Here is a 14204-nt window from a genome sequence, read left to right as displayed (position 1 = left end):
TATAAGGTAGATACTGTTTTCATTTTAGATGAGGAAGCCAAGGCACAGAAAGATAAATGTAGTTTGATGAATGTCATCCAGCTTGTAAGTATCAAAGATGGCACGTGAACCCGAAGAGTCTAGCCCCAGAACCTGGGCCCTTAACTAACACTACATATACCCGCCAGTCCCCTTTAGATGCCCGGAAGAGGGGGTGCCTCAGTTGGTTAAACATCTTTCTTTGGCTCAGGTCATGATCCCAGGGTCCTGGGATCGAGCCCCACACCAGGCTCCCTGCTCAGCGGGGAGTTGGCTTCTCCCTCTGCCCCTCCGCCTGCTTGTGCTTGCTCTCTCTCTCTTGCTCATTCTCTTTCAAATAAATAAAATCTAAAAATAAAAAATTTTAGATGTCCAGAAGGGGTAAGGGAATTGCATGACATCAGACAGGGATCTTGCTAGAAATCAGATCTCTGCCCTCTAGGTGGGAGGTACCTAGAGAAACATGGGAGCTGGGCTTGGAAGCATCCCTGGTGCCCTTCTCTAGTACCTGCTGAAATAGAGCCTCCCTAGTCACTCCAGGAAGAATCCAGAAATTGCTAACCAAAACTTTTATTGAGAGCAAAAATACCAGGAGGCTGTCTTCTGGAGGTTCTTGGGCCTCAGACCTTAGGAAGTAAGGCCCCTAAACCCATGCTCTGTTAGAAAAGGACTAGAACAAAGTTCCACAGCCAGGCCACTTTCTGTTTCTCAGATGCCATGCTGAGTTGCAAGTCCTGTGCCCATATTTCTAGGTTGAGGCCTCGCCTGTGGACTCACGGTCAAGGTTTGCAGGCCCCACAGCTTGGTCTTCACAGGTGGCCCCATGGGGCAAGTCTGTATACTTGAGGGCAGAGCCACGGGACAGATGTGCTGGGTAGCGCCGGCGGTTGAGGTCCATCTTGGAGAGCACTGCTTGGGGCAGGTCCACATGGCAGCGGGCTGCTAGTGCTACCAGGTAGATGAGGACATCACTAAGTTCCTCTTGAAGGGCTGCCCGTTCCCTGGGGGACCAGGCTTGGGGGCCAGGCTCCTCATCAGGCTTCCACTGACTGGAGGCAGAACACAGAGATAGGCACAAACACAGATGCTAGCTAAGACGATGGGCCCCACCTTTCTCAGGAGCACCCCAGTCCTTACAGCAGTGAACTCCCATCTCTTAGGAATTTCCTTCAAGGGCAACTCAACCATCTGAGCCTTAGGCAGATGACTCATCCAGGCTTCTGTGTCCCAACCTGAGCCAAGCAGTGGTTAAGAAAACATCTCATTTGTTAAGACCCGATTCTACTTCTCTCCAGCCGAGCCACTGCTACTCCAGACTAATCCCCAGACTTGGACAACTGTGAAAGCTTGCTAACTCATCTTCAACTCTTGCTCAGTACCATCTTTTAAATCCACAAATTACACTTTGTCCCTGCACTGCTAGAATTCAGCTGTACTTGGAATAAAATCCAAACCGCTGACCATGCCCTTCAGGTCCTGCGTGAGTTGTCTCCTGCCTCTTCCAAAGTCATTATCCACCCCTCTCTTCTCTCTCTCCACCTAAAGCCACTCTGGCTTGTTCTGTCTGGCAAACAGCCCGAACTGTCAGAGGGCCTTTGCACTTAGCTGCTCCCTCTGCTTTAAATGCTCTTCTAGAGGCACCTGGGTGGCTCAGTGGTTGAGCATCTATCTACCTTTGGCTCAGGGCATGATACGGGGATCCTGGGATCGAATCCTACATCAGGCTCCCTGCAGGGAGCCGGCTTCTCCCTCTGCCTATGTCTCTGCCTCATGAATAGATAAATACAGTCTTTAAAATGAATGAGTGAATGTTCTTCTCATTGCTTCCCCCATCTTCCTATGGCTGCTCCTTCCTATATTCAGGTCTCAGCACAGATGTCCCCTCCTCAAGAAAAGCCTTCTCCTTCTGTTACTTTCTTTCTCATCACCTTGTGTTATTTTCCTGATAGAACTCATTGCAATTCCTGATCTTTTATTTAATTGTTTTATTTTTTTATTTTTTATTTTTTTAAATTCCTGATCTTTTAAAATTAGTTTAAGGCCGGCCAGGTGCCTCAGTTGGTGAAGTGTCCGGCTCTTGATTTCAGCTCAGGTCATGATCTCAGAGCTGTGAGATCAAGCCCCAATGATTGAGCCCCAAGGCGAGCTTCCTGCTCAGCAGAGTCTGCTGGAGATTCTCTCCCTCTCCCTTTGCCTCTCCCCCTGCTCTCTTTCCCTCAAATAAATGAATCTTAATATATATATATATATATATATATATATATATATATATATATATAGTTTATTTATTGTTAGTCTCCTTGCACTTTGAAGTCAGGAACCATGTCTTTTTCTTTTTTCAAAGATTCTACTTTTAAGTCATCTCTACACCCAACATGGGGCTCAAACTCACAACTGTGGGATCAAGAGTCTCACCCTTTGGGCAGCCTGGGTGGGGCTCCCTGCGTGGAGCCTGTTTCTCAGCCTCTCCCTCTCTCTCATGAATAAATAAGTAAAATCTTAAAAAAAAAAAAAAAGTCTCACACTTCACAGACTGGGCTGGTGGGGTGCCCCAGAAACTATGTGTATCTTGTTCAAGGCTTAATTCTTTTTTTTTTTTTTTTTTTAAGATTTTATTTATTCATGAGAAACAGAGAGAGAGAGAGGCAGAGACACAGGGAGAGGGAGAAGCAAGCTCCATGCAGGGAGCCCGACATGGGACTTGATCCCAGGTTTTCAGGATCATGCCCTGGGCTGAAGGTGGGATAAACCACTGAGCCACCCAGGCTGCCCTCAAGGCTTAATTCTAGAAGACCTAGCCCACAGCTGATGTTCATATGAATGAACGGCTTGCCCTCACACACATTTCTCCATCCCCAAACTGAGTGCCCTGGTTTAGGCCTAACCATGTCTTGCCTGATCGGTACTGGCCTCCATTGGTCTCCCCTGCCCCAGTTTTCTTGGTGACCCAATCCACCCTGCAGGCACAGTGATCTTTCTAGCACTCAAATCTGGTCAGGTCTTCTGACCAAACTCCATCACTTCTTAAGTCCAGCTCTGTCACTCTGGGTCCCTATTGCCACCCTCTTTTCCACAGCTCCATCACTCATTCTGTAGATACCTACTGCCTATTGTGCATCAGGCACGTGGGACATGCTAGACAACAAAACAGATGCAAAAGCCTTGCTTTCCCTTGAAAGGCTTACCCTGAAGGAGTCTCAGAATCTCTCTGAATTTAACTTGCCCTTGCCCACTTGACTACCTTTGCAAATGGTTCTCAGGTCTGGAATGCCACCAGAAGGTCTTCCAAAGAACATCTTCCTGTCCACCCCAGAGGCTGCCACCATACCTTAAGACTTGGACCTGCCTTGCTGTTCTCACACCTTTCTTTCCCAGGCAACTGGATGCCCCAAGAGGGCAGGGACAGGGGAGTCATCTCTATACCCAGGCACAGAGCCCAGTATGGATATTTCATGAGCAGATAAATGTTCCCCTCCCCCATAACACACAGACTCTTCCAAAAAGACTTCCATCTACTCACAAGAGCTCTGCTAGCTCCCCCACTTCCCCCACCAAGGCCAGCAGGAGGTTCCGAGGCTGGTGGAATTGGCCCCAGTCTCGTTCAGCAGCAAACTCAGCATGCAGGCGGCGGCTGGAATAGAAGAAAGGGGCGGAAGTCCAGGTGCCAGGGTTAGGGAATGGGAAAGAAGACGCAGAGCCCGGAGGGCATCTCAGTGATATGTAATCGCCGCAGAAGTATCAGGGATTCTGCAGTGAATTCCGTGGATGGCCTTAAGCAAATCATTTCTTCTCTTTGGGGCTTGGACTCCTCATCTATAAAGTAGGTGCGCCTTACACAGACCCTCAACTCTATCGAAAGCTCACAATATCCTCTTTTCTATTATTCCACCTCCTACTGCTGCTTCTGCAGTTTCGAACACCTGGAATATTCCTCTCTCTGCATATCAAGCTCCAGGGGCACTTTCCCAAAGAAGCCCTCGTTGATTTCCTCCAGTAAAAATATCACCCATCTCTCAGCACTGTCTTTGCCCACGTCCTAGCTAGCACCCGCTCCTGGAGGGCAGAGGCCGGACAGAAGCAGCATCAGAAGTAGCAGCCCAATTTCCCCCGGGCTGGTTCTACTATTACTCACCGGGCATCACCATTTCCCCTGCCTCTGGGGTGCAGCACTAAGCCCATTTTGCAGATAAGGAGGTTAGATGACTCGCCCGAGATCAGCCAGGCGAGCTAGGACCCCAGCACAGCGGCTAGCCTTCTTCCAGACCACGTGGAAGGGCCCTCCCCAATAGGAGGGAGAAAGGGGCGACCTCCCCAGGTTAGGCAGGGACAGCTTACATGTCCTCGAGTGTGGGCTCCGGGCTGAAGCTGAAGGGGCTGGCAGCAGCAGTGCCGTTTCCCACCGTGTCCCCACGCGCGTCCCCATTCGCCCGAGACATGCTGCCCGCCACGCACCAGCCGGGACGCACGGGACAACACCGCGCCAAACTCGGAACCCGCCTCTAGGGCCCCCAGCCAATCACAGGCGTTCACGACTGCTTCCCGGGGCGGAGCCGCAGGAAAGACCAATGAGTTAGGTGGAATTTACTGTGAAACCCGCCCCTTGCCCTCCAACCTTGGATTCTTTAGTCGTGGCCTAGCATCTTAAAGGTACAGGGACCGGATTCGTCGGGGAAGACACAATGGGCCGAGGGCGAAGAGGGCGCAGGCGCGTCGCTTCTCTTGGGGACGCCAGATGGCGCCAAAGAGAAAGGACCGGGCAGGGAAGGGGGTGCGGCGCTCCGTGGAAAACCCCAGGAACGGAGGCTGTAAGACAGAGAGGGAAATTTATTATAAGGCTACAAGAATGTCTCCAGGATACAGGAGCTCGGGTAGATGTTCTAGGCACTTTACATATTTAATCACCAGCCCTATGAGGTAGGTAGTATCATCGTTATCCCCATTTTCCAGGCAAGGAAACTAAGAGATTGAGTAATTTAACTCAACAGCATATAAAGTAGTAGCCAGGTTTCAGTTCCATGCAATTTGTTTTCAGAATCTGTTTTATTAACCCCTGCACTATATTGCCTCAAATGATAATAAGTACTAAGAAAAAAATTTAAACACTGTGAAAAGTGGGGGCAACTTTAGCTTGCATGGCCAGGGAAGATGGGGTAAGCATATTGGTTACCAGCTCTACTGCCTTTACTCCTCCTGCATTCATTCATTTTTAAAGATTTTATTGATTTATTCATGAGAGACACACACAAGCAGAGACATAGGCAGAGGGAGAAGCAAGCTTCCTCTGGGGAGCCTGACGCCAGACTGATCCCAGGACCCAAGGATTATGACGTGAGCCAAAGGCAGATGCTCAACCAAGCCACCCAGGTGCTTTTATTTATTTATTTATTTATTTATTTATTTATTAAGTTTTCATTTTAATTCCAGTTAATATACAGTGTTATATGAATTTCAGGTGTACAATATAGTGATTCAGCAATTCTATACATCACCCAGTGCTCAAATATATGTGTTATTTCAAATGATTCTTATAAGCATTTTTTAAAAGACTTATGTTTATTATTTATTTATTTATTTTTAAATATTTTATTTATTTATTCATGAGAGAGAGAGAGAGAAAAGCAGAGACACAGGCAGAGGGAGAAGCAGGCTCCATGCCAGGAGCCCAACGCGGGACTCGATCCCGGGACTCCAGGATCACACCCTGGGCCAAAGGCAGGCACCAAACCGCTGAGCCACCCAGGGATCCCTCCCTCCCTCCCTCCCTCCCTCCCTTCCTCCCTTCCTTCCTTTTTATTTATTTATTTTTCCTCTTCTGCATTCTTGCACAAGCATGATTTTATTCTGGGGTTCACCCTCCTCTACTTGATTGATCATATGGTCTTATTGCCCTGGCCTGATCAGTTCATGGGTAAGCATATGGCCTAGCTCTTGACAGTAAGAAGTTAGGAAGTCTGTTGGAGTCTTCTGGGAAGAGTTCTCAGTCCTTTTGTTAAAAAACACAGGATGTTTCTACCTTTTTTTTTAAAGATTTTTTAAAATTTTATTTATTTATTCATAGAGATGCAGAGAGAGAGAGGGGCAGAGACACAGGCAGAGGGAGAAGCAGGCTCCATGCAGGGAACCTGACATGGGACTGGATCCAGGGTCTCCAGGATCACGCCCTGGGCTACAGGCGGCGATAAACCGCTGCGCCACCGGGGCTGCCCTCTACCTTTCAATGTTAGTATGTGAAGGAATCTTTGTGCAGAGAGGTAGACCACAAACTGGGATTGGCAAATAGGAAGATAAAAAGGACCTGGGATCCTTGATAACATTGTTGGGACATTTATTTTTACAAGTTCCAGAAAGGTCCTAATTTAAGACTAGTTACTTAAGAAAATAAATCCCTTTACTGGTTAAACCACTTTTAACTGGGTTTTCTGTTACTTGTTTTTGAGAAAGTGACATTTAATCTGAGTAAAAATCAAGTGGAACAGAGCTCTAGATAGAGGAAGCCCCAATGCTTATAGTAGGAAAGTCTTGGCATGATCTAAAGATAAAAATGGCAGGAATGTAGTGAGCAAGAGGGAGAGTGGATATGGTATTAGGGAGATGACAAGAGGCAAAATCAGATTGATCAACCATGGATTTTATTTTATATTTTATTTTGGATTTTAAGTCTTATGGAAACCCTTTAAAGGATTTTGGCAGGGGAGTTATATGATCATATTTTGTCTTTATGAGTCCTCTGGCTGCTGTGTTAAGAATGAATTGGAGGAGGGCAAGCAGGGAGATGAGTTACTGCAGTTGGCCAAGCAAAAGATGATATTGACTCTGGGCCAGGTTGATGATGAGTGAAGATGGAGAGAAGTAGATGTACTGGGGAGATGTTTTTGGAGCTAGATCAATAGGCTTTGATGATTTTGAATCAGAGGTATGGGAGAAAGGATAGAATCAAGTATGGCTTATAGGTTTTGAGTGTTGTGCAGCACAGTGGATGATGATGATACATACTGGGATGAGGAAGATGAGGTGCAGGATTGAACACACATGCAATAGGAATTTGATTTAGAATAAAGCTAACTGAAGCTACATATAAATTTGACAAGTAGATTTATGAGCCTAAGGATTAGAGGAGAGATCAGGGGTAGAGATTTACATTTGGCAGTCTCAGTCATTAGATAGTATTTAAAGTCATGGATTTGGAGAAGAATGCCTACTACAAGAATCTAGACAGACAAGACTAAGATTTGGGGTACTCTGACTCTTAGCAGTTGAGCAAAAGAGAAGAGATGGGTGACATAGTAGGAAAATTGAGAGTGTTGTGTAACAAAGGCTAAGAGAGGAAAGTGTTCCAAAATGAGTGGATGTCTGATTTTTTTTTTAAGATTTTATTTATTTATTCATGAGAGACACAGAGAGGAGAGAGAGAGACAGAAAGAGAGAGAGAGAGAGAGAGAGGCAGAGGGAGAAGCAGAAGAAGCAGGGAGCCTGACGTTGGACTAAGACCCCTCCCGGGTCTCCAAGATCATGCCCTGGGCTGAAGGCGGCGCTAAACCGCTGAGACTGGGCTGTCCTGGACATCTGATTTGGATGCTACTGAACTGTAGGGTAAGAAGAGAGTAGAGAAGTTGCTGCTGGATTAGGCAACACAGAAGTTGGATATTGGATTTGGTAGAAAAGAGGGAGTCCTGTGGAACTCCTGGGTTTCTGGCTTGAGTAAATGGATGGATAATTTTGCCATTTGCTGAAACGAGGACACAAGAAGATCCAGGAGTTGGGGTGGAAGGGAAAATAATGAATTCAGCTTGGGGCATGTTGAGTCCAAGATTGCTCTAGAACATCTAGATGATGGCCCATAGGCAGGTGGACATACAAGCCTGAAGTTCAGAACACTGAGCTGCCTGTGGATCTGGGAATTGAAAGTACCATCTGTAGCACCTACTCTGATGTTTGCTAAGGTTCTCCAGACAAGGATCCAAAGTCTTTTCCTGGAATATAAAACATGGCTTTCTCAGGAGTCCTCTGCATCTTAGATTTTTTAAAAAAGATTGAATTTATTTACTCATGAGAGACACAGAGAGAGGCAGAGACAGGCAGAGGGAGAAGCAGGCCCCATGCAGGGAGCCCAGTGCAGGACTCAATACTGGGACCCCAGGATCATGACCTGAGCCAAAGGCAGATGCTCAACCACTGAGCCACCCAGGCGTCCCAGCATCTTAGATTTTTGAAGAGTTGGGACAGGACTTCTAGAGCTTACAGATCAGGTGGTCCTTGGTGATTGAGAGGAAGGAGGTCTACTGCCATACCACCCTGAATGTGCCTGATCTCGTCTGATCTCGGAAGCTAAGCAGGGTCGGGCCTGGTTAGTACTTGGATGAGTGACAGGAAGGAGGAGACACTCTGTGTGTGAGTGCCTCTGCCCTTCTCCTAGGAGATCCTAACTGAGCTTGTAAGGCTTTTGCCAAGCATCCTGCAGAACATCCCAGTTCTTTGCTCCATGTCATTCTTGGAGAAGCAAGCAAACCCAGCTCCAGCACAGCAGTGTTGGAGAGGTGGGGAAAGCTGTCATGAGGGAAAGGGTACAGACCTGAACATATAATTAGCCCCATGATCTGGACCCCCTCATCCAGACTCTTTCTGTACCCTCATCCCCACATCCTTTCACTTTTCTCCATTCTTCTCAGACACATTTTAGCAACACAACCTCCCTGCTTTAATCTGGGCCTCAGTGTGTTTGGTCTTGGCTTTTGGTTCATGCTTGTTATTAGCCTTTTATGAGCCTATCCCCCTAGGGACTGGGTGTCCCAGTGTTTTCAACCGAAGGTGTTTTCTCAGGCTAATAAATGTTTAATGACAGGATGGGCAGGCTGAGACAAGCAAACATAAGCATGCATACACCACCCTTCTGCTACGCAAGAGTTTGGCTGCCTTCACCACTGGAGCCAACCATGTGCAACTGGTCCCAGTACGGCTTTTGGGAAACCCTGGAGTGAAAAACGGGGCAGTGATTAGAGAACAAAGTAGCAGACCCATAATCTGGGTGAGTGGTGGTGGGGTAGGGAAACCTGGGCCGCTAAGGTCCCAGACACAATAGAGTATGATGGTAAACTTAGAGTCGGGTGATTGAGAACCTATACACTAATGCCCTTAGGAAAATTATTTCTTTTCTCTGTGCCACCATTTCCCTAATGGGGTAATGGGGCTCTGGGCCTAGGTGGCTTCCGAGAACCCTTTATGTGTCTGCTGGGAGAGCTGGGACGATGTGTATTTTGTTTGTATCACAGTGCTATTCTTAATTGGAGGTAGAGCCATTGACCTTGTTGGTTTTGAAGTGGGGGATGGCAGAAATGATGCTGCTATAATTAGTGGGATTTGTACTTATTAAGTTTTTCAGGGGGAGTTATGACAGAGGCTTTGAGAAATCTCTAGGCTAACTCATTCAGGCCAGGGAGTCCTCATCACCTTTAGAAGTCCTTCCCAGGGTTCCTGGCTGGCTCAATCAGAAGAGCATGTGACTCCTGATCTCAGGGTCGTGAGTTCAAGCCCCATAGTGGGTGTAGAGCTTACTTTAAAAAAAAAGAGAGAGGGCAGCCCCGGTGGCTTAGCGGTTTAGTGCCACTGTCAGCCCGGGGTGTGATCCTGGAGACCTGGGATTGAGTCCACATTGGGCTCCCCACATGGAGCCTGCTTCTCCCTCTGCCTATGTCCCTGCCCCCCCCCATCTGATTCATGAGAGACACAGAGAGAGAGAGAGAGAGAGAGAGAGAGAGAGAGGTAGAGACATAGAGGGAGAAGCAGGCTCCACGCAGGAAGCCCGACGTGGGACTGGATCCCCGGTGTCCAGGATCAGGCCCTGGGCTGAAGGTGGCGCTAAACCACTGAGCCACCCAGGCTGTCCTAAATAAAATATTTAAAAAAAAAAAAAAAAAAAGAGAGAGAGAGCAAGAGAGAAGTCCTTCTGCAACTTGTGTGTGTCCAGCCTTATTTCCCTACACCGATACTGAAATGCAGCCGCATGAACCCCACTCTCCTCTTCCCTAACTTTGCTCATATCTAGAATGCCCATTCCCTCTTCTCTGCATAGCCAAACCCAAATTCTACTCATTCTGTAGAGCCCTGCTTCAAAGCCACCTCTTCTAGGAAGCCTTCCTAAGCCTCCTCAAAGGAAATAATTGGACCTTCTATAGTACTTCCGTTCTAGCCTATATGACATTTATCATTCTTTGTCTTGATTTTGGGGTGATGGGTGTCCCTGTTCTAGATCTCCTTTTAGACTGAGTCTCCTGGAGAACAGAAGCATTGTCAGCATTGTCATGTTTTTGTTTCCCCAGGGCCTGGTGCTTGAATATATCTGATAAATGCTAATTTATAGAAGTATGCCTCATGGGATCCCCTCCAGGTGGGTATTGCTGTGCCTGTTTTACAGATGCAGAAACTGAGACCCAGAGACTCATCTGAGATCACCCAGGAAGGTGAATGCTGAAGCTCACCAGCACCCCTGATGCTCCTCAGAAAGTGAAAGAAGTCTCCCTACCCTCACAGGGAAGTAAAAGAGGCAGCTCAATCTGTTTGGGATATGCTGAGGTCACTTCATTACTGCCTTTTCTTCTGCCCTTTTGTCCTGTCTCTTCATCATCTTTCTCTTCTTCTAACTTCAACTTCCTCTCCTTTTTCTTTTCTTCCTTTGGCTTCCCTTTCCTCTATCACCTTCCTTACCTTTGTACCTGTGATTGTTCTGACTTGTACCCAAGGCCCTGTCCCCTGCACCATCTGCTGCCTCTGGTTATTGCCCAGGTCCTCCCCAAGAAAAAGATGGATGCCTATCTTGCTCTCAACCCCTAACCATTTCTAGGCTAACTAAGAGGACTCAGACCAGGGACACATCCAATAATTTTCCTCTCCTTTTGTACTGCCCACTCCAACCAGAGAGCTGTGTATGTGAACAAACAGAACCAAGGCCTGAATTTCTTCTCCAAAGCTTTGTCTTAAGAAATCCAGCTTCCGGGATCCCTGGGTGGCGCAGCGGTTTAGCGCCTGCCTTTGGCCCAGGGCGCGATCCTGGAGACCCGGGATCGAATCCCACGTCGGGCTCCCGGTGCATGGAGCCTGCTTCTCCCTCTGCCTGTGTCTCTGCCTCTCTCTCTCTCTCTCTCTCTCTCTCTCTCTCTCTCTCTCTCTCTGTGCGACTATCATTAAAAAAAAAAAAAGAAATCCAGCTTCCACCGCTAGGAGACACTAAGAGCAAGAAAAGTGTGGACATAGAGGGTACCAGGGTCCCCGGAGTGTACTCACTCACTCACTCACTCATTCAATATATTCTAACTATGAACCAGACAGTGTTCTAGGAACTGGGGATACACAACATCCCCTGCCATCTTGGAGCTTACATACTAGCAGAAAGAGTCATTTATAAAGTAAACTAACCATTCTCAAGATAATTACAGATTAGGGTAAGACCTATGAAGCCAATAAATGAGGTGATAAGTTGGAGAGTAGGGTTGATGAGTTGGTGAGTAGTGGGGAAAGTAGTTGGCTGATGTCAGACAAGCCTTTTATGAGGTTTTATTTGAGCTGAGATAGGACTGAGGGTGAGCCTGCCCAGTAGAGAACATGAAGTGAGATTCCAGACAGAGGGATCTGCAAGTACAAAGGATCTCTATTTGGATCACCACCGGAAGGCTAATGGGCTAGAGTTTAGTGAGAGAGGAAGGGCAAGTGCCATGAAATGAGGTTGGAGAGAAGTAGCAGGATTGTATGGAAAGCTATTTAAGAGCTTGGAATAGGAGAAAAGCTGAGTTTTTAAAATTGATTGATTGGGGCACCTGGGTGGCTCAGTGGGTTGAGTGTCTCCCTTTGGCTGAGGTCATAGTCCCAGGGTCCTGGGATTGAGCTCCTCGCATCGGGCTCCTTGCTCAGCTGGGAGTCAGCTTCTCCCTCTCCCCCTGCCCCTCCCCCTGCTTGTGCTCTTTCACTTTCTTTCAAATGGATAAAATCTTAAATAAAATTGATTATTGGAGCTAGATAGTATTTACAATTCTGTAAATATTCATTGTCAAATATTATGTATGATTACATTTCATTCATCACACAGGTTTTATTTTTTATTGGAGTTGATTACTGGCTCATTTTTTTCATGTGCTGGCTTTCTATATAATTTTCACTAATTCTTTTTACATCTTCCATTAACCTTCCAGTATAATTTTTCACAAAATCAACTGTACGAGTACTCGGTCCATTTTCCTCTTCCTGGAAGCCTTCAGGCTCCTATCTTCTAGTGTCCTGCCTGTTCCAGGCTGATTGCTCTCTAGGCTTTCTGGAGAACCATTACCTTAAGACCTCCCTTCACCTTGTGCTTGCATGGGTTTCCTAAACCTTGTTTTTCTTTCCCAGTTTGCCACCTTATTTTTCTAGAGCACATCTTCCAGTAGTTTCTTGAGAAAGAATGCATAGGATGAAACCACTTTGATACTTTGAAAAATGTTGCTAGGTATAGAATTATACAGAGAAAATAATTTACTCTCAGGATTTCAAAGGTGTTACTTCATTGTCTTCCAGTTTCCAATTCCCTGTTGAGAAGTCTGATATCATTCTTATTGCCAGACCTTTCTACATGTTCTTCCCCTCACCCCAGAAAGTTTGAGGAGAGTATGATTAGAAGCCTAGACTCTGGGGGCATCTGGCTGGCTCAGTTAGTGTGGAGCATGCAACTCTTGATCGCGGCATTGTAAATTTGAGCCCCACATTGGGTGTAGAGATTACTTAAAAATAAAATCTTAAAAAAAAAAAAAAGAATGGACTCTGGATTCACTCTGCCTAGCAGATGTCCTGTGCAACTTTGAACAAATTTCTTAATCTCTTTGCACCTCAGCTTCCTGATTTGCAAAATGGGGTTGTTGGCAGCTTAAATGAATTTATATAAAACACTTCTCTTTATCACAGCCATTTTAAAATGTAATAAAATTAGTGTAGGTCATTTCTCATTCACTATGCTGGGAAGTCAAGAGATGTGACAGAGATTTATAGTACTTTTTAAATTTTAGAAAACTTTCTTATAGTTTCACGTATTTTTTTCTTCCATTTACTTTATTATCTTTTTGGAATTCCTCCTACATGTTGAACCTCCTGGCTCACCTCTAATTTTCATACATTTGTTTTCTTCTATTGTGCATCTTTTTGTTGTTCTACCTTCTGATTTCCTCAACTTTATCTTCTAAATATTCTATTTAAAAATGTTAGCTATATTTTACATTCTAAATGCTTTGTTCTCTTTTTATGAACCCTTGATCTTCTTTACCTCTGCTTTTTTTTTTTTTTTTTCCTTCTTCTGCTCTTGGTATTGTCTTTTTACCGAGTTTTTAGTTTTCTTTGACTTTTTTTTTTAAAAGAGGCTTGCCTCAAATGTCTGGTGATCCTTGACTGCTTCTGTTTAAGAATGACGCATTGAGTTGCTTGAGTTAAACTTTTCAACTGGGAGGCTTCCTGGTAGAGATTTTCACAGGGGGCTCCCTAAATGTTTATAGGTCTTTTTTCTGGGCATTCTTTTTCTCCAGAGGAGCAAAGGTGGTATAAGCTTCCTGGACAGTGTTTTTAATAGCTAAGGTGAGGAAGGGGATTGGGGTAGTCTTGTTTTTCAGCCCTTATTATTTTTGGTCAGGCCCCTTGTGTGGTGTCCCCAGCTTTGCAGTATTTTTAAAATTCGTCTCCCAGAAAGTAAACCTCTCCTTACCTACAAAGGTGAGATGCAGTCATCTAAGTGACATGGGGGAGAGGTTTGTGAACTTCAAAGATCTAATTATAATTACTCTGTATATAAACTTTCAGTGTCTTTATCCCCACCCTGACCCCTTAGTACCTCCAGAGCATATCTCCTTGCTTCCTGTTCATATTTCCCAACTCTGAAGGCATTTACTTTGGCTTCCTCTATTATGCTAAGTCAGTTACTCTTCTTCCACCTACTTTGAATCTTCCAAGAAGTATTGATTCCTCTCCCACCCTGTAGTCCTTGGGGTTAATGCTTGTTTTGGGTACTTTGCTATCAACTCAGGGGAACGGTGCAAACGTAAATCTAGGTGTTAAATCCTCTGGTCCTGAATCAGGGAAAACATTCTCACTCTCCACTTGCCAGACTGTAAGTGTGTCAATTGATTCATTTTATAAGACTGTAAAAAGTTCAGAATTCCAAGAATCCAAACATTAGGCAGAAG

General features: G+C 45.8%; 1 protein-coding gene across 2 annotated transcripts; it reads right to left on the bottom strand.

The window, feature by feature from the left end:
• Nucleotides 1-572: 572 nt before the first annotated feature.
• Nucleotides 573-4535, bottom strand: DCTPP1 (dCTP pyrophosphatase 1). Of its 2 annotated transcripts, none has more exons than XM_038539820.1 (3): nucleotides 4354-4535; nucleotides 3539-3649; nucleotides 573-1067 (listed from the first exon to the last, which is right to left on the bottom strand). In XM_038539820.1, the coding sequence occupies exons 1-3, from the start codon at nucleotides 4452-4454 to the stop codon at nucleotides 767-769; spliced, it is 513 nt and encodes a 170-aa protein (XP_038395748.1). In that variant the 5' UTR covers nucleotides 4455-4535; the 3' UTR covers nucleotides 573-766. The 2 variants fall into 2 exon arrangements, with proteins under 2 accessions (XP_038395748.1, XP_038395749.1); XM_038539821.1 differs by lacking the exon at nucleotides 4354-4535 and adding an exon at nucleotides 4151-4313.
• Nucleotides 4536-14204: the final 9669 nt, after the last annotated feature.

This window comes from Canis lupus, chromosome 6, assembly GCF_011100685.1.
Source record: "Canis lupus familiaris isolate Mischka breed German Shepherd chromosome 6, alternate assembly UU_Cfam_GSD_1.0, whole genome shotgun sequence".
Taxonomy (NCBI): domain Eukaryota; kingdom Metazoa; phylum Chordata; class Mammalia; order Carnivora; family Canidae; genus Canis; species Canis lupus.
Note: the sequence above shows the minus strand (reverse complement) of the source record. Positions and strands in the feature narration are given on the sequence as shown.

Excerpts from the sequence above, each read along its gene's own strand:
- DCTPP1 (XM_038539820.1), bottom strand. The coding sequence starts at position 4,454 with ATGTCTCGGGCGAATGGGGACGCGCGTGGGGACACGGTGGGAAACGGC. Across the intron at positions 3,650-4,353 it reads GAGCCCACACTCGAGGACAT|CCGCCGCCTGCATGCTGAGT; the intron begins GTAAGCTGTCCC and ends CTTCTATTCCAG. Across the intron at positions 1,068-3,538 it reads GGGGAGCTAGCAGAGCTCTT|TCAGTGGAAGCCTGATGAGG; the intron begins GTGAGTAGATGG and ends TTCTGCCTCCAG.